The following is a 19782-nucleotide window of genomic DNA, read 5'->3' as shown; positions in this document are numbered from 1 at the left end:
TGTCCAAACCTTTGTTAAACATGTTTTGAAATGTAAGTTCATTAAGAGTCTTCTAGTCTTTGTACTTTTTGAAAGAGTAAATAAAATATTGATTCACTTTTGCCCATTCTACACCACTCAGGATTTTGCACACCTTTATCACATCCCTCCTCATCTGTTTCTTTTCCAAGCTGAAAAGCCCTAACTTCTTTAGCCTTTCTTCATAGGAGAGGAGTTCCATCTCATTTATCATTTGGTCATCCTTCTTTGAACCTTTTCTAATCCCACTATATCTTTTTTGAGATGCAACAACCAGAATTCATGCAATACTCAAGGTAAAGTTGAACCATGGAATGATACATAGGCATTATAATATTCTTGGTCTTATTTTCTGTTCCATTCCTAATAATTTCTAGTTTGCTTTTTTGACTACTACTGCACTCTGGACAGACGATTTCTGCATATTGACTATAATAACACCTAGATCCTTTTCTTGGGTGCTGACCCCCTAAGATGGATCCTAGCATCTAGCAACTATGATTTGGATTTTTCTTCCCAATGTACATCACTTTGCATTTGTCCACATTAAATTTTAACTTCTATTTGGATGCCCAGTCTTCCCATTTCCTAAGATCGTCTTGCAATTTTTCACAGGCCACATGCGTTTTAACAACTTTGAATAGTTTTGTGTCATCACCTCACTTGTCTTCTGGATTTCCAATATGTTAAATAGCACCAGTCCCAGTATAAATCCTTAGAGCACTCCATTATTCACTCTCCTCCACAGAGAAAAATGGCCATTTAACCCTACCTTCTCTTTTCTATCCTAACCGGTTCCTAATCCACAAGAGGATATTGCCTCATCCCATGGCTAGGTCCCCAAACTCAGTGTACTTTTGGAGTCAGGTGACCATTTTATTCTCAGATTTTTTTCCATTTAGTTCTTTACTTTTTTTTATGCCCAGACGCGATGAGGGAGCTGGACGCGCGACAGAACCCCGGGTTCGCCCCGCCCTCTTTTTTCTCTCTCGCCACTGAGGTGAGCTGGAAGAAAGCACCTCGCCGCCGGCAGTTCCGCCGCAGGCCGGGAGAGGGCGCCGGGGGCTCGGAGGAGAAGCGCTAGCAGGCAATGTACTACTGCTGCTGGGGGTTTGTCAGCGGCAGCGGGGGACGACTTCCCTCAGACAGCGCTCGCGTCCTGCCGCACGTGCACCGCCGCCCGCGCTCTCTGCCATCCACGGGTTCCAAGTATGGCTCTGGAAGGCTACCGGGCTCTTTGGCGCCTCTGCCTGCTCTTTCTCATGCTGCTCCCTGCACTCCTCGACGCAACAGGTAGGACCGCAGGTCGCTCGATGCCCCCCCCCTCTCCCTCCCCCCGGATATGTATCTTGAGCGGATGGGCATCCTCTGTGGTTGCATTTCCCCTGTCGAAGGTGGAAAGACAAATAGCTGGGCTGAGGGGTCCTCGGGTTGGTGGCGGGGGGTGCCCCTTCCATGCCTTGAGAGGCTGGAAGTGGGTTTACTTCACGAAAGAGGCAACGGGTTGTGTGCAGCCTCCGTTTAATGCATGCGAGTTTACGGGCACTGGCAAGGTGACCCCAAAAAAAAAAAAAGCGCTTAGTACTTTTTTTTTTTTCTAGTTTAGAAACTTGGGAAGAGTTTGCAGCAGTTTTCGAGGAAAGGCTGGCATCAGTGTAAAGTGAATTGTGCCAGGAAGTCTAAGCAAGCCCAGTTGTGGATGTTAAGTGAGAGACAATACTGCTGTCAGTTGCTTGAATTGGTGTGGGGCGCTTCACCTTTTTGTAAACTTGCCCGTGAGAGAAATGGTTCGCCCCTAAATCTTTAAGACCCAAAGGAAAGAGAGCAAAGTAGTTCCTCAAACGATTGATCTCCGGGAAAATAAGCGTTACTAATGAAAAATCGAGCGCACACGGAATGAATTTATTCCATGTCTTCGCTGTTAAAAAAACCACAAAAAACCCCCAACAAATTCAGTGTACGATATGTATTTTAATGAATCCTAAGGAACTAGAAAGTGCTTTGGTCTGAGCCACCTGCATCTCCTGAATGCAGTGACGTCCAGATTTCTTTGCGTGGCGTTTCCCTCCGCATTTAGACTTGTTGAATGTGTCTGTGTGAATCCTGTCTGACGTCCAACTGCTGCCTCCCCGTCTCTCTCTCTCTCTGCCTCTTAAATCACTCGGCATATGTGGAATGTTTTAACTCGATTTTTTAAAGTTGGAAACAGACCGTGGCTTATGTCCACCACATTAACAGGATTTACAACTAAATGATGTCTAGATTAGATTAATATTTTGGGAAGCGAGTCAAATTAGTGAAGAACCCCCCTCCCTCCCAATGTACTGTATATATATATATAGAGAGAGAGAGAGAGAGAGACTGTCAAACAGTGTAATTTACATTTCAAGTATGGTCTACGTCCTTAGTTTAGAGACAAATTGTTTTAAAGCAAACCTAGCTGATGGAATGTCTCATTCTCTCCCAAAGCACTATCGTGGTTTTTTTTTTTGTTGTTGATGGGTTTTTTCCCCCCTATTGTTAAGGAAATTCCTGATCAGAATGACTACTGTGCATTTTACTGTGTAGAGGAATATTTGCCAGGCCACTGCGAGAGCTAGAATGGCATTTCCACTTGGGACAAGGTTCAGAGGAGCTAATTTTTTCCAAGCTTTCTCAGACACTGTGTAAAGATGCTGCTTGATCTTTTCTCAGGAAAAAAAAAAGAGTGCTGATGTGCTGAAGGAATAGGATGTCCGATTTCCATTTAAAGTACTACGTTACACTGTGGTGCTGGCTGAGGTGCTGCCTAGGGAGAGACTTCTCTCATTTGCTACAATATGTCTGTACTTATTGAACCTTGAACCATCATATTTTTATGTAATGTAGGACTGCTGGCCTATATATATATATTTTTTTTTTTTTTTAGAGGGGGGGGGAGAGAGGAGGGGTCAGAGGAAGGGCAGTCATCAGTAGGGATTCAAGTTCAGTAGGAATAGTCTGTCATCAGTGGTTCTCAAACCTGTCCTGGGGGCTCTCCAGCCATCAGGTTTTCAGGATATCTGCAATGAATATTCATAAGAGAGATTTGCATTCAATGGAGGTGGTGCATAAAAATCTCTCTCATGAATATTCATTGTGGATATTCTGAACACCTGACTGACTTTGGAACCCCCAGGACAGATTTGGGAACCACTTGCAGCAGTAGCACTCATATTCAGAGGCCAGAGACTGGATACAGTAATTTGATCACTAGGAGTCACTGTTGAACGCTGAAATTTTAGGATATAGTAGTGCATTTGAAAGGGTGTGGAGCCCATTGACATCATTTATTGAGTCACAATAGTTGTCATGTACCTTTTCTTTTTATCTGTCCTCCTTACACATCCAGGGTGGGAGGGAGGGAGATGGGAAAATATAATTATTATTCATTATATCTATTTTATTGAAATTATACATGTGGTTTTATTTTCATTAGTTAAGGGGAGGGTGTGTGTATGAAAATGTTTGTTGTTGAAATATTTGTATATTTAAAGTGCTTTTGTTTGATTCGTTTATGTATAAATTCACTGTATTGCACTGTTAATAATTGAAAACTAATAAAGATTTACAAAAAAAAAAAAAAGTCATCACTGTTGAGTGATGAGAGGACTTGCTCCCTTCTCCTCCTCCCAGGAGCTATGGGGCTCATTTTCAAAAGAGAAAGATGCTCAAAAAATGGCATAAAGTGGCACTTGCATGTCTTACTAGGACAGGACATCCAAGTAGTAATTTTTGAAACCGACTTTCTAGAAGTCTCGTAGGCTTTTTGTCTGCCGTGCATTCAAAGTTCATAGGGGCATGCTGGAGGCATGTTATGGGCAGGCTTAGGGTATGTTTAGCACTTAGTCATCTTGCAGCCGTAATCAAACTTTTCCCAAGATGTCCTATTTTAAAAGTGAATAAGGGCCAGAAAGGTACCCAAACTGACAAGATGACCACTGGAGGGATGAAGGCATGACCCCCCCCAGGCACTCTCCCAGTGGTCACTGATCCCCTCCCAACCTTTAGGACGTCCAACTTTATTCCTCATTTTCAACCACAGAACTGTCCAAGTTAAAAATGTCCAAATCCAGACCATTTGGGCATGGGAGGGGCCAGCATTGTAATGGACTGATCACATAGACATACCAATAGAGACCTTAAAGGGCACTGCTGTGAACTTCACATAAAGTACATCTCTCCATAATCCCCTTATAATTTATGGTGAGACCTCCAAATCTCCCCAAAATCTACTATACTCACCTGTCTACCATCCCAATAGCTCTTATGGCTGCAGGTGGCACCTATATGGCAGTATAATTGAGTTTTGGTGGCCTCACACTTTCCAACATAAATGTAGTGGTTAGAGTGGCTTATGGGCCTGGGTCCTCCTCTCTATGGCTCACTAGCCCACTCACCAGGCTACTTAAGACACCTGTGTGCTGCTCTAATAGGTTTTCCAATACTAGGTGCTGCTGTTCTAGAGACAGGTATGCACTGTTTCATTCAGATTTTGTGGGGTGGGAGGGTGTCAGTGACCACTGGGGGAGGGTTCATAGACAAAATTGCGTGAGACAACGGCGCGCCAACAACTGAGCGCAGACAACTGAGCGCAAGGTTGACTGTGCGCCGAAGAAAAGCACTATTTTAAAGGGTTCCGATGGGGGGTGTTGGTGGGGAACCCCCCTATTTTACTTAACAGACATCGCTGGCGTTGTGGGGGGTTTGGGGGGTTGTAACGTCCCTCATTATACTTGAAACCAAACCCCCCACAACGCCAGCGATGTCTGTTAAGTAAAATAGGGGGGTTCCCCACCAACACCCCCCATCGGAACCCTTTAAAATAGTGCTTTTCTTCGGCGCACCGTCAACCTTGCGCTCATATTGGTAGGATCACTGAGGCATGTATCTAGGTGCTGTGTATCACCTAGGTACGAGTACAGGATTATGGCTGATTTATAATTGCCTATGCACCTAATTAATGTTGCAGCTCTTGGCATATAACAGGGATGCCAAGTGCTGCTGATGTTAAATAGTATGCTGAGAGAAAGAGCGAGATGATCTGTGCTGGATGCCTGATGGCAGAGATCTCTCTGTGGATTCCTGCCCCTCACACTATGCCTGTTGACTTTGATCAAGAAGCAACTGGAAGCATGCATGCACCTTGCCCCTCATGCACAATGCATAAAGGTGTTACATGGTCCAAAGGGGGCTAAGATCTTGATTAGCATCAGCAAATCCATGCTGTTTTTTGGCCATCTAATATAATAAAACGCTAGACGCGCATGCGCACTCAGACCTGTGTGATCTGAAATCCCTGAGATGTATGTCCGTGGCTTTGCAGGAGTGCGCATGCGCGAGTCCCCAGCCTTACTGCTTCCCAGCCGCCAGCGTTGGACTCCCTGCTCTCCAGATCGCGGTGAGAAAGCAAGGGCTCAGTTCGTCGTCGTCTTCGCCCCTCCCCCCAATCCCCGTTGAGCCTCCCACCCGATTTTCTCTTCTCGCGGTCTGGCCGGCTACCTTAGTCCCTTGCCGCCGCCGCCACCCTCTTCCCTTCCCTTCCCGCGGTCGACAAACCTCTTGGCTCCAGCAGCGGCCGCAGCACTGTAAACACGCTGCTTCGCCACCTCTACTGCCTTGATTTGCTCTTCCTGTCCCTGATGACGTCATCAGGGACACGGAACAGCAAATCGGGGCAGTAGAGGCCGCGAAGCAGCGTGTTTACAGTGCTGCGGCCGCTGCTGGAGCCAAGAGGTTTGTCGACTGCGGGAAGGGAAGGGGGTGGCGGCGGCAAGGGATTAGGGGAGCTGGCCAGACCGCGAGAAGAGAAAATCGGGTGGGCCACGAAGAGAGGGAGGAACGAGCGGAAGAGGGAAAGGGGCCTGCTTTGGGGGAGGGGTGTGCTTGGAGGCACACAGCTTTGCTTGGGGGGGAGACAGAAGGGGGGCCACGGAGAGACAGGGAGGAACTGGAGCTGGAGAGGGAAAGGGGCCTGCTTTGGGGAAGGGCTGTGCTTGGAGGCAGACAGCTTTGCTTGGGGGGGGAGACAGAAGGGGGGCCACAGAGAGACAGGGAGGAACTGGAGCGGGAGAGGGAAAGGGGCCTGCTTTGGGGGAGGGGTGTGCTTAGAGGCAGACAGCTTTGCTTGGGGGGGAGACAGAAGGGGGGCCACGGAGACACAGTCAGGAAGGAATTGGAGGGGTAGAGGGAAAGGGGTCTGTTTTGGGGGGAGGGGTGTGCTGGGAGGCAGACAGCTTTGCTTGGGAGGGGAGACAGAAAGGGGGCCACGGAGACACTGTCAGGGAGGAATTGGAGGGGTAGAGGGAAAGGGGGCTGCTTCGGGGGGAGGGATGTGCTGGGAGGCAGATCGTTTTGCTTATGGGGGGAAGACAGAAGGGGGGCCACAGAGAGACAGTTAGGGAGGAACTGGAGGGGGAGAGGGAAAGGGGGCTGCTTTCTAGCACCAGTTAATGTAACGGGCTTAAAGACTAGTATGATGTATAATTAGATAAGGCAATCCCCTGTTTGAAAGTCACTTTGAGAAGGACCTACTAACAAATAGTCTTCCAGGAACTCCATTAGATATATCAAAATTCATTTCTCTACTATTTGGGCCAAAGACACAAAAATAGACACTGGTTGGTAGCTCACAGGAAGGAATGTATGCAAATTTAACTATTTTTGTGGGACAGAATTTAAGGGTTACTTTCAGTGCTCAAGAAGGAGCTAATTACTGTTACCAAAGATGAAGCAATGTTCCTGTAGTTCAGAAACAAATATTGTACTATTGCTTTTTATGCTCTTGTATAAACTGATTTAGAGTTTACAGGCTAGAGTCATCAAGAAAATCAGAGTATTCCATACCAACCAAATATTGACTGATGTGGTAAACTAGTGTGCTCTGTTTCTTTTGGCACGCACAGTTTTGTTATATGGCATTTTTTGTCTTTTCAAAAGGTAAGGCTAAGGCAGTGGCCACATGCTCTCCCTGAAGTCCTCATTCCTACTTCGTTTCCCCCCCAGTTAGAGGTTGTAAACTGAAAAGAACACCATGAACACCTTCTTTCACATCAAGCAGCATTGTGGGGTAAAGACCTAGATCAACTACTTTCGCCTACTACTTATGAGGAATTCAGAAAATGTCTAAAAACTCAACTGTTCCTAAAGTATCTAGACAACTGACCCACTCTTCTTCTTTCTCCTCCATAGTGATTCCTCTGTCTTATTAATCTCTTTCTCCTCAACGCATTTCTAGTCCTATTAACTCTCCTCTTCCCCCCTCTTAAATTCAATCAATTTGTTCCTCACTTAATCTATTGTAAACCGCATAGAACTTAACGGTATTGCGGTATATAAACTGTTATTATTATTATTATTTATTGTTGCCCTCAAATGACTGAAATGTTCCTCAAGTCCTGCAAATTTGTTAAATTCAATCTTGTCTGCTTGGATAATGCATTAATCACCCCCCCTTTTACAAAAGCGTGGAAGAGGTTTTAAGTGCCGACTGGTGCGCTGAATACTCTGTGCTGCTCCGACGATCATAGGAACTCTTTGACCGTTGGAGTTGCACAGAGCATTCAGTGCGCTGGCTAGTGCTAAAATCCTCTTCTGCGCTTTTGTAAAAAGAGGGGTGGTGGTAAATGTCTGAAAAATGGATTGCAATAGGCTTGACATGGACAAAGGTTAGTATAGGGCAGGTATAGGACCCACTGTGCCTGCCAGTAAGTGCTCCCTCTAAAGAATGACCTTGGTGCGTGCAAATTTGTTTTTGTGTGAGCAACAAATTCAAAACCAACAATTTTTGATCCTAGTATTAGTACACTTCTCCCTCCGTATTCGCTGTGATAGGGGATTAAATACAGAAAAACCGCAAATAACTTTTTCATATGTTATTCGTGAAACCATGAATAATATGGTGGGAGACCTGGCCTGTTCCTGAAGGAGAGGCAAACCGCGGTGAAGAAAGTGCTGGGAATCGGCGATTTTTCTCTGTAAACGCTTGGAATCAGTGATTTCTCTATGCAAGCTGATGCAATTTTGGGGGAGGAGCCAGCAAGCTAGAAACCGTGAATACTGAAACCGCAAATACGAAGGGAGAAGTGTAATGCATTTCTTTATACAGCATAAAAAAACATCACACTTATAGTAATTGATTTAGTTTGGTTGAATTAATTTTTATACAAAGGATCTTCAAAAAGTTTCCACACTTTTATTTTATTTGTCCTTTTACAAAACTGTGCATGAGGTTTTTAGTGCTGGTCTGTGCACTTCTCCGATGGTCATAGAGTTTTTGTGGGAAATGGTTGGGGTGGGAGATGTGGTAAGAGGGCGTGTCATCAGGCAATCAGTCAGTCAGGCAGGTAGTGATGTAATTTGCTTTTGAGATATATAATAAATAGTGTTAAAAAAAAATAAAAGTACGGAAACTTTTTGGGTCAACTTTGAAGAACAAAGTTGGGGCAGACTCATTGAGGGCTATACACCGCGTCTACTAATTTTCTACTTTTTTTGTTCTGTTAGCAAAATAAGGAAAGAAAAAAGTGGAAAATCGCTGGACTAAGGGCCTGATTCTCTAAAAGTGCGTCCCGATTTTCGGCAGCTGTAGACGTCCTACAGCTGTCTAATCAGCCAATCGGGATGCACGTTTAAAAAAAAAAAATGCTCCCCAGGCAGGCCGCCTATATTGAAGGCGAGGCCCGCAAGACACCTAGGCCCTGATTCTGTATAGAACGCCCGGGAGAGGTGTCCTATTCAGAATCGGCCTAAACTAGACACGGCCCGCTACACTTATCGCAGCAAGGGATCTCTCTGCTGCTATAAGTATAGCGGGCCGTGGCCCCCTGACCGATCGCTGGCAGGAGGGTGCCCAAACCTCCTGCCCGAAGACGCACCCCCCCCCCGACACTACCGACCGCCCCCCCCGACACTACCAACCGCCCCCCCCACCCCCGACATTACCGATCGCTGGCAGGAGGGTGCCCAATCCCTCCTGCCCGAAGACGCACCCTCCCGACACTACTGACCGCCCCCCCCCCCGACATTACCGATCTCCCCCCCCCGACAATATTGGTCGCTGGCAGGAGGGTGCCCAATCCCTCCTGCCCGAAGACGCACCCCCCCCCGGCGCTAACAACCCCCATTCCACCAAACCTGTTCTTACAGATGGGTCTTGCACATCAAGCAAGCAGGCACGCCTTGTCGAAATGAGGTGGGCCCGCCCCTTCCCGGCCCATCCCGCCGAAGCCTAAGGCCTGATTGGCCCAGGCTCTAGAAGCCTGGACCAATCAGGCCTTAGGCATAGCGGGTCCGCCCATCCCTACTAAGTCTAAGGTCTCCCGGAAGCGCCTTCAGGCCTGCCTGGGGAGCATTTTTTTTAAAAAAACGTGCATCCTGATTGGCTGATTAGACAGCTGTAGGACGCTTACAGCTGCCTAAAATCGGGACGCACTTTTAGAGAGTCAGGCCCTAAGTGTTTAGCTCTTGATGGAGACTGCCTCAGCTTTGTTGGTTGGGCTGAGAACTTTTCAGCGGCTCCTCATCCAGTTTGCATATGCATACTTGATTTGTCCTTGCCATTTTCAGGGCACAGACAGTACAAGGGGCCGCTGAAAAGAATGATGTGGACCCATGAAACTTACAAGTTATTCCACACTTTTCTTGACATTTCATTTCAATGGTGCAAATGCATCTAGTAAATGGGCACAAGTTTAGGGAAAGCAAGCCATTGTGACATCACCGATGAGGTTGGCTGTTCGGCATTGGTGGAATGAGGCATTATGACCTCCCTGCTGAAATGTTCTCAGCTCAACCCAGAAGAGAATAAGGTGGAGCCATGAAACTTACAAGTTATTCCACACTTTTCTTGACACTTTTCGTTTCAATGATATGAAATGAAACAAAAAGTGTCAAAAGTCTGGAATAGCTAGTAAGTTCCATGGCTCCACATCATTTTCTTGGTTGGGCTGAGAACTTTTCAGCGGACCCTTGTAGAAGTCTGCCCAGCACTAGCTTTGTTTCTTAATTACTAGTGTTACTATGCATTATGTAATCACCACTAAACTTGCATGCAGGATTTATTTATGTTTATGCCATGCATTTTTGAATTCCGTTACCATTTTCATCTCCACGGGAGGGTGTTCCAAGCATCTACCACCCTCTCTGTGAAAAAGTACTTCCTGACGTTACTCCAGAGTTGGTCCCCCCTGCAATCTAAATCCATGTTCTTTAGTTCTTAATCCTCTGATTTGAACAGCTCTGATTATTAATTGAAGCTGAACTGGTTGACAGTGTAGATGAAGTAAGTGATGTGAGGCACCTACAGTTGATTGTCAAGAAAACAATAGTTCCTGTCATATTACCATGATTTATATGCCTCTTGCAGACCCAAGACAGATTAGTGTTTTCATCAGCCATTTCGCTTTTTGCTGTTCACTTGTATTTGCAAGTCTTAAATGTTTGTCTTGAGATTTACTTTTAAGAGTGATTTTATGGAGGTTTCAGGAATTTTCAGGTATACAATATAGATGTGTTCTGGTGCGCTAGATTCATGGATTAAAATTTGATTCCTTCAAAAGAAAGAAACCCCTGGATGATATTTAAGGGGTAGCATGTAGTTGGGACAGTATGATCTGTCAGAACATGATATATTTGTTCCTACGATACACAGAGGAGGTCGCCTGGGCACATTTGGTCTCATACAAGTAGCTGTGAGTGCTACACTGTGAAAAGAAGAGAGGTGGCAAATATTATGCACAAGAATACAGTAAGGGACTGATTCTGTAAGTGGCGCCTGATGCAACAGGAGCCTGGAAATTGGTGCCTGCTGTGTATCAATTACGGATATGCACCGCTTACAGAATCGTGGCTAGCAAGGACCCTAGGTGCCAGAAATGTAGGCCAGAGTTTTACAGGCCTACATATTTGGTGTGGCCAGCGGTGCCTAGTGACACCAAAGTCTGGTGCCGCCCCTATACACACTCACTTCTTTGCTTCAGTGTCACTAGGCGCCACTAAGCACCATGGACTCAGGCATCAGTCCCGGAGGGCACTTTATTTAAAAAAAAAAATCAATTAAAACACAAGTTAGGTGCCGGCCAGCGCCTAACTTTCAGTATCTTTTTTTGAGAATCCAGCCCTATTTTTTCTCCAAGTTAGCCAGAAATTGTCTTTTTTTATTTCTAGCATGAAGTAAAAAGCCACAGGCCAATATACTTAACTATTCAGATACTTGTTAATTTATTTGCGCTTTGTTTTTTTATTAGCAGATCTCTGTTTATGGTACAACCACATTTCATATGGAGTAGTGTATTGTAAACTTTGTTGAACCACGGCATAACGTAGTGGCTGTGGCTCGAGGCATCCGGAAGTGTGCGGACGTTAACGCAATGATATGCGACATCATCATGTTGACGTCCACAAATGCTGGGCCCTTAGTTGCCAGTGGGAGGTGCTGGTGGAGAAGACGCATGGAGAGGAGAGGCACTAGCGCCTGCTGATTTCCTAAAGGATATGCCTCTCGCCACAAAAGGCACATCCTGTAGGCAGTCAGCCGGCACCGGCGCCTCTCCTCTTCCCCAGCATCTCAAGGTACACCTGAAATGTCAGGAGGCACACTGTGCAATACACTGATGTAGAGAGTAATACAGTCAATCAATAGTGTCAGTATTGTGCACCATGCCATCATAACCACATTTAAATATCTTCTGAGGTCAACACCACTCCCCCATGTATACTCAGTTTCAATATTCATCTTCTGCCAAATATTACCTCCCAAAATGTTGCCAGCCAGTAGGAGCTGTTATGCCTGCCGGCTGTATTCTTGGCTTGTTTAGTGTTCTACATGTGCATGTATTTTTTGGTGTGCTTGACTATAACCACTGGATCTTTGCAATGTACAATATTTTGTAAACACCTTTTGTAAGCAATTTAAAGCACACTGACTTATTTTTATATTTTAAATATTTTATGACTATTATAAGATTTTATTTACTCTTTTATATAGTTCATTTTTGGTTATTGTTGTCTTTTTGTGTTGATGGTGGATTAGAAATACTAGACTTACTGTATTAATTTAAAAGAAACTGTTGAACTATCACATATATGAGGGATTTTCTCTCAAGAGACAATAATGTTGAACTCTTTTCTTAGAAATATACAACATAAAAATGAAATTAAATGTATTCTGGACATTAATGCCAATTCATCACAAGCAAGTGTAAAACTATGGTAATTACACAGGATTTATAACTAAGTATTTTCTGAAACATGCATTAGCCCTTGGGGATGAAATGGTTGGCAGCACCTTTCTGGTATCTAGTTTTCATGTGCACTTCCAAAGCAATGAAAGGAGAGGGAACAATGTTCTTATTAAGTTGTCTCACAAAACTATATTCTGTCTTACTTCTCCTATTGACTGGATAGATCACATGCTGCCTGGCATGACTGTTGTTCTCACTATCTTACAAGGCAGAGGTTTTTAAATCCAGTCCTTGAGGGCTGCAAACCATTCTGGTTTTCAGGATTTCCACAATGAATGTGCACCAGCTCCTTTGTGCATATTGTGGAAATCCTAAAAACCAGACTACACTTCTCCCTCCGTATTCATGGTTTCAGCAATTGCGGTTTTGATTATTCACGGTTTTTAGCTTGCTGGCTTCTCCCCCCAAAAGCTTGCATAGAATAATCGCTGATTCCAAGCGTTTAAAGAGAAAATCGCCGATTCCCAGCACTTTCTTCACCGCGGTTTGCCTCTCTTTCAGGAACAGGCCAGGTCTCCCACCATATTATTTGCGGTTTCACCATATTCACGATGGCTTTTAATAGAAAACAACGAATAACATATGAAAAAGTTATTTGCAGTTTTTCTGTATTTGCGGTTCTGTTAATACCCTATCACAGGGAATACGGAGAGAGAAGTGTACTTTATGGCCCTCAAGGGCTGGATTTAAAGAATGCTATTATTTTTTCCATCCCAATGGATTTGAAGTTGTCAAGAATGAAAATTGGGGGGGGGGGGGAAAGGAACAGTTCTCTGAAAATTTAACAATAGAGGACCATATTTGGTAAGAGGAAAATCTGTAAAAATATTCTAGATTGAATTCGGGGTTCCAGAAAAATAAAACCCCGCAAAACGGTTCTGCACAATTTTTAAGGGAAGCAGTTTCAGCTTCTGCACCATAGAAACTTACTCTCCTCTCTCCCCCTTTTACAAAGGCGCAGTAGCAGCTGCTAAGCGGGGAAATGCTCTGACATTAAATCCGTATGGGCTACAGAGCAATTGCTGCAGTACCAGCTGCTACCACAGCTTTGTAACAGGAGCCCTTAGATATAGTGAAACATAGCAGCTAGGAATTATTCCTTTCAAACCGCCTCTCCTGTGCTCTTTTCTCTCCTCATGCTTTTCTCACTTGTATTTATTCTATGCCTTTTCTGTTTTATATTGGTAATAAATAGAAATAAAACAAAACATGGAGAAGAGAGCTTAGAGATGTAAATGGGATGAAATTACCGTAAGTCTGGTGGGTAGAATGTCGATTATGCACGCTAGGGTTGGAGCATCAGTGATATCTGTGGCTGGTGTAGAACTATGGAATGCCTTGCCTGGTGTCTTGTGGTTCTGTATGGGGAGGATGAATTTTAAGAAAATGCTGAAAACTCAATTATTTGCCAATGCCTTCTTATGCTAAAGCTTATTCCAGCTGATAATCTCCTTTTTAGATATTTTTTTATAGTAATGTATGATTTAAAGCCTGTTTGTATTTTGAAGTGACTGAATTTGCGTTTTATCCCTGTTTTAACAGGGACGATTATGATGTTGTTTAGACGTCTATGTTATATGTGGTAATCATAGGGAAACAAGATTTTATGTATGTGATATGGAAATTGCACAGTTGTATGCGGTAGATAAATTTTTAAAGTTTTAAATAAATAAGATGGTACACAGATATTCCTACGGTATGTGTCTTGATATTTTTCCCCCTGGGAAAAGTGGGTCACACATTCATACTTGCTCCCATTCCCTGTATTCTAGGTTTTACGAGGGACCGCTGAAAAAATTCTCAGCCCAACGAAGAGAATGACTTGGAACAATGAAAATTACAAGTTATTACACCCTTTTCTTCACATTTTTCATTTCATATCATTAAAACAAAAAATGTCAAGAAAAGCGTGGAACAATTTGTAAGTTTCATGGCTCCACATCATTCTCTTCCTGGTTGGGTTGAGAACTTTTCAGCGGCCCCTTGTATATATGGCGCTCAAAGTTAGATTCAAATTTCCACACATGGTTTCCATTTCTGCATATAGTTAATAGCTTAATTGGCTCTTAATTAGTGCTAAGGATCAATTTGCCATAACAGGCATTAGTTGGAGCCAATAGATTGTATACCCACCGGGACAGACAGGGGAAATGCTTGAGTACCTGAATAAATTTATGTGAACAGTTCTAAGCTCCCTTGGGAGAGCGGTATAGAAAATTAAATAAATAAATAGTAGTTATGCGTGGAAATGCCTTGGACTATTTTCTATAACCTCCAAACCTAATTTCCATCATGCTCAGCTCCAAAATGAGCACGGCAATGGGAGGACATGGGCAGGCCAGGAGCATGCAGAAATATAGCACAAAGTTGTATAGAATATCTGCATTTCTGTGCCTCAGTGCCATTAGTTGGGCAGGCCAGTTTCTCACGACAGTATTCAATAATCTCTATGCTAAAATTTCAATGCAAACTTTCATATAACACCATACAATATTAATTTTTTGATCTCAGTAAATGCACCTTCCTTTCTTGCACATGCGTTTATTTTCCACGTTGCTAAAGAGGAGAGTACATAGAATCTTCATTGATCCTTTAATTTTGTAATTACTTATTTCAAGTTTTAGTATAACAATTAACATTAAAGCTTTAAAAATATTTAGAGTGGTTCAGATTTAACATAAGTTTAAGTTGTATCGGTTCTGGGGTTCACTTCACCGACATGTATGTTTTGCCGTAGCTGTATCAAGGTTAAACACCTCCTTTTAATTATATTTTAAGCGTCTCACTGCATTTCTATTTGGCACCTTTGGCAGGTGTAAATGCATGTACCCAAAGTTAGGTGCAAAATGCATGCTAAACCTGTAGAGCAGCCTGTTATTTTGGGTGGGCCCACATTTATGTTGGGTGGGCCTTCCTAAACTATCCACTGTCATATAATCTATCCTGCTTTTTGCCCTGGATCTGGTATTTGCCGCCACCCTCTCCCGCCTGTGACCTAGAAACTGTCCCCACAGTATACCTCAGTTCCTGTGCAGCGGCAGAGTGCATATGTTACTTCTGCTGACCCCCACAGGCTTCCTTCTGCCACGTCTCACCAGAGAGAAAACAGGAAGTGACATCAGGCCTTCAGTCAAATTTACATAAGATTGCACAAAATCCAGAATGCTGCTGTGCATCTAATTTTTGATTTAAAGAAATCAGATCATGTTACTCCATATTATAGACAACTCTATTGGTTGACTTTTGAGGCCTGGGTTTGGTTTAAATTTGGGACTCTTTGTTACAAAGCCGTACATGGTCAGGCACTTGGTTATTTACTAGAGCAATTTACACTTTTGAAGGTGGATCGTCCACTAAGGATAACTTCATTGTTTGTGTTTCCTCCAGTGTGAGGATATCTTTATAAGAAATTTTTGCATTGAACAATTGCATATCAGGCAGCTAGTTGGGATTTGGAACTGTGTATTTTGTTTGCTTCTTAGATTTCATATATGCATTTCTGAAAACTATTTAAGAGTTCCATTTTTGTAACATTCTTAGGAAAGTAAGGAAGATGATTTTTCTTTTATCTTTCACTGTGGTGTACATCCTCTTGATGATGTAAACCGCATCGATCTGGAAGGTACTGTGGTCTAGAAATGTATTTTAATGTAATGTAATCAGCGAGGGTGGGGCATGGCAGGGTCAGAACAGGAAGCGAATATGCTTCGCTGCTGATGTCTGCAAAGATGATGTTTGGGGGAGTTGCCAGGCTATGGGTCGGTGAGTGGCAGCAAATACCAGATCCAGGTGTGAGAGAGAGGGGATAAAGGTGGCTATTGCTGAATTGTCATGTGCCAAGAATGGGTGGGCTGGATCCACCCAGATCCACCCATAGCTATGCCACTTCACTAACCTACTATTCTGTAAAGGTCATTCTGCAAGGAACTGACATTAGAGAATTTGCGTTTAGCATGCATTATCCCGGTGCCTAACTTTGGGTAACCTTAACAGAATTCCTCTCTGTACTTATGTGTGCCTCCATTTTTAAATGGGTATGTGCCAAGATTAATTTATAAGAGCCTACTTGAGCATGTAAAATGCTATTCCGCATGCTCAAGTCCCTTATGAAATCAGTTTTATTTCAAGAGAAGCCTTTCTGAACCACTTAGTTTATGGGTATGCTACATCCTTCAAAATATACCTGTCTTAAGAACTGTTTTGAATGGAAATGTCCTCCCCCACCAAAAAAAAAAGTATTATAATTCGTGATTTGTAATTATACATCCTTTGCATAATCAGGGAAATTTTTCCATGCCATAAAACATGAGAACCTTGGAAATGAGGTGGGGAGGGGGGAATAGGGGATTGCAAAGTCCCTGATAATGTTTGGTGCTTTGTTGTTCATTTTACTGTTTACCACTGTCATTTACTTACAGCCTGATAAAACTCTTCTTGTGCATAATTTTCTAGATGGTACACAGAGTTGATTGCATGGATTACAGTTTATCAAGCCACCCAAAAGAGAACCCCCTCATTTAAATATGTTTGGATGTCTAAATCAAATGAAAGCCTTGACTTCTTGAGCATATGGGTGCTTGTACATAGCGATTACCAGTGCACATAATAAAAGGTCAATTATATAAGGGTAAAGGGATTTGATATGCCACCTTTCCTTGCTACAATCCAAGCGGTTTACATTTATTATATGCAGGTACTTTCTCTGGGCATCCATATTTATTTATTTATTTATTTAATTAATTAACAGATTCATAACCTGCTCTATCCTACAGCTCCAGGCGGTGCCACTTGTGTTCGTAAGTGCACAGGGTTACTATCATGTTTGCAGGTAAGCACACAATTGCATATGTTAAATGGCAGCAAAACACCTAAGTGCTGTTCTATAAGGCTGCACGCAAGTGGCATAGGGGAGATTCACAGAACTCCGGCATTGTTCTCTACAGTGCCAAAAGGTGAAGCACCAATTTGATTTTTTTTTTTTTTTTTAAGCTACCAATGCTCAACTCTTAAGAGCATTGGTTGGTACAGAGCTCAGAATGTCCTGGCACATGTCCTCAAGAGCCTGATGGTAGGTTCAGCTCTTATACGCATTTCCAGTGAAGGGGAGGGGAGCAAGAAAAATGTATGGCAGTAGCAGTGCTCCCTCTAAGCGGGCGGGTGGTGTGAGCAAAATTTTTTCCCCGTGCGCTAAAAATATCGGGCGCCAGCACCAACTCGCCCGATTCTCCTCTCGCCGCGGCCTGCCATCTCCGTACGCCGTGCGCTGTGACGTGACATTGTGCGCTGCGAGGCAATATTTTGTGCGCCAGCGCACGCCAGCGCAGCTTAGAGGGAACACTGGGCAGTAGCCAGAAGCAGGAAGCATGGAATAAATGTGTGAGGGAGAGAAAAGCTGCTGCTAGAGAATGACACAGTGAGAAAATTCATCACCGTCCCCGTCCCCGCAGATAACTGCGTGAAACCATCCCGTGTCATTCTTTAGTGTCTCTCTCAACCTCGGTCCTTCTATACCAGCTTGAGGGTCAGTGGTTGTTCCTATTCATACTCTGATTCTCCCCTCTCGCCTTAAAGAATGACGTGGAGATGGTTTCCCGCGGGGATGGGAACGGTGATGAATTTTCTCACCATGTCATTATCTAGCTGCTGTTGCCTCCAGATGAGATGTTATAAAGCAAGTGTGGCTGTAAAAGTTAGCCTGCCCTAACAATTCAAACCTACCGATCGCTCTGGAGCGGTCGGTAGGTTGTAGTCATTAGGGCAGGAAATTTCCATGAGCCATTGTTCTTAGCAGTGCACGGAATTGCTAACAAACTCATTTTAATGCTAACCAGCTCATTAGCCTAATACTTTTGATCACTGCTTCCGTGCATGTTTATGCAGTGGCCAAAAGCCTCTGTGCATTAGCAGCAAACAAAGGTTTCATTTAGAATGGATAAAACCAATCTAAATTAAATGTCGCAAGCCTGGTATGCTTTGAGCATTGAGCCCATGGGCCCTGATTCTATAAATGGTGTCTAACTCTGAGGTGCCATTCAGCATGGCTGTCAATTCTCCACTTGGCACTGTTTATAGGATCATGCATTTTTAGGCACAGGTAGGCATTGAATCCTTAGGCACACTGCCATTTAGGCCAGGGTTTCTTGGCCTAAATGAGTGTACCTAAAGTAGGTGCCTAAGTCATTTCATGCCCACACACTGCCCCAAATCCTCCCCTAGCCATGCCTACTTGTTGGTAGGTATCTCAGTTTAGATGCCTGCTTTGAAGTGGTAGGCGTCTACCTGCTAATTTTTTTTTTATTGTGTTTTAATTGGTGTTTAATGGCACTTTCAGTTATCAGCACTGATTAAGCCAATTACAAACAATTAAGTTAGATGCCTAGATCGGCTAAGTGGGCCAGTCTAGGCGCCTAACTTAGGGCTACCGGCATTCCTCCTTAAAAAGAGGACATGTGGCCCCGCCCCATTCTGCCCTCAGTCACACCCCATTCTGAACCCAGCCCCGCCTGAAGTCGAACCTTGACTCTTTTTTCCCCCAGAGCTTGGGACCACATCTGGAGGGTCTCCGAGCATGCGCGGATGTGATGCAATGACATCGCACGCATATGCTTTCCAAAACCCGGACATACTGCTGGGTTTTAGAAATCTGTCCGGGTGCACTTACTTCTTCTGACTGTAAATTCAATATTTCTTTCTTTCTGCCTCTCCTCCAGACCTCATTCTATTCCCCAACCAACCTCCAGACCTCTATTCCCCAACCAACATCTCTCTCTCTCTGTCCTTCCTTGAGTCCAACTTTTTCTTCCTCTCTCCCTGTCCCCTTTCATTCTTTCTCCCTGCCCCCTTTCTTTCTTGCTCTCTGCTCCCTCCCAACTACTTTTTTATTTTAACAAGTTTTATTGAATTTTCACAATGGCAAATACACCAGATAGCCAAATCCCCACCCCAAAACATAAACAGTCATACTGGTACTCTTCAATATAAGGCAACACTATCCAACCCAAAATTCCCCCCCTCTTTCTTTCTCTCTCCCTGCCCCCCCTTTCTTTCTGTCTGTCTCTCACCCTGCCTCCCTAAGCCTCCGCTGCTGAATTCTCCCTGCTTCCCCGACACCAGGCCAGGTGCCAGGCCATAGCCTTCCCTCCCCCAACATAAATTCTGACATCGGAGAGGAAGTTCCAGGCCAGCCAGGCAGCAATTGGCTGGCCTGGAACTTCCTCTCTGATGTCAGAATTGACATGGGGGGGGGGGGGGAAGAGGGAAGGTTGTGGGTCTGGCGCTTGTACGCGCCTGGCTTGGTGTCGGGGAAGCAGAGAGAACAGAACGCAATGGCAACACGTGTCTATTGTGGAGCCTGGGATGGGATCTGTGATCGACTTACGTTGCCTTTGTGATCTACTGGTCGATCACGATCGATCTTTTGGGCACCCCTGCCTCAGAGGAATATACTCCATCATTTTTATTCCCAAAGGTTTTCTTATGCAATTAAAACTATGACTCAATTTTG

General features: G+C 44.1%; 1 protein-coding gene across 4 annotated transcripts in view; it reads left to right on the top strand.

Moving 5' to 3' along the window:
* Nucleotides 1–19782, top strand: part of FNDC1 (fibronectin type III domain containing 1) — a 308460-nt gene that overhangs the window by 57369 nt on the left and 231309 nt on the right. Inside the window, exon 1 of one of the 4 annotated variants that reach the window (XM_033938083.1) lies at nt 1038–1311. The exons of 1 other annotated variant lie outside the window; for it this stretch is intronic. In XM_033938083.1, coding sequence (XP_033793974.1) covers nt 1230–1311 — 82 coding nt within the window. In that variant the 5' untranslated portion in view covers nt 1038–1229. Of the gene's footprint in view, nt 1–1037; nt 1312–1702; nt 1725–17081; nt 17107–19782 lie in introns of those variants that run through there. 2 more of the 4 variants (XM_033938086.1, XM_033938085.1) reach the window with 2 other exon arrangements.

The sequence above is a fragment of the Geotrypetes seraphini genome, chromosome 3 (genome assembly GCF_902459505.1).
Source record: "Geotrypetes seraphini chromosome 3, aGeoSer1.1, whole genome shotgun sequence".
Classification (NCBI taxonomy): Eukaryota; Metazoa; Chordata; class Amphibia; order Gymnophiona; family Dermophiidae; genus Geotrypetes; species Geotrypetes seraphini.
The sequence above is the reverse complement of the archived record's forward strand: the minus strand, read 5'-3'. Positions and strand labels throughout refer to the sequence as shown.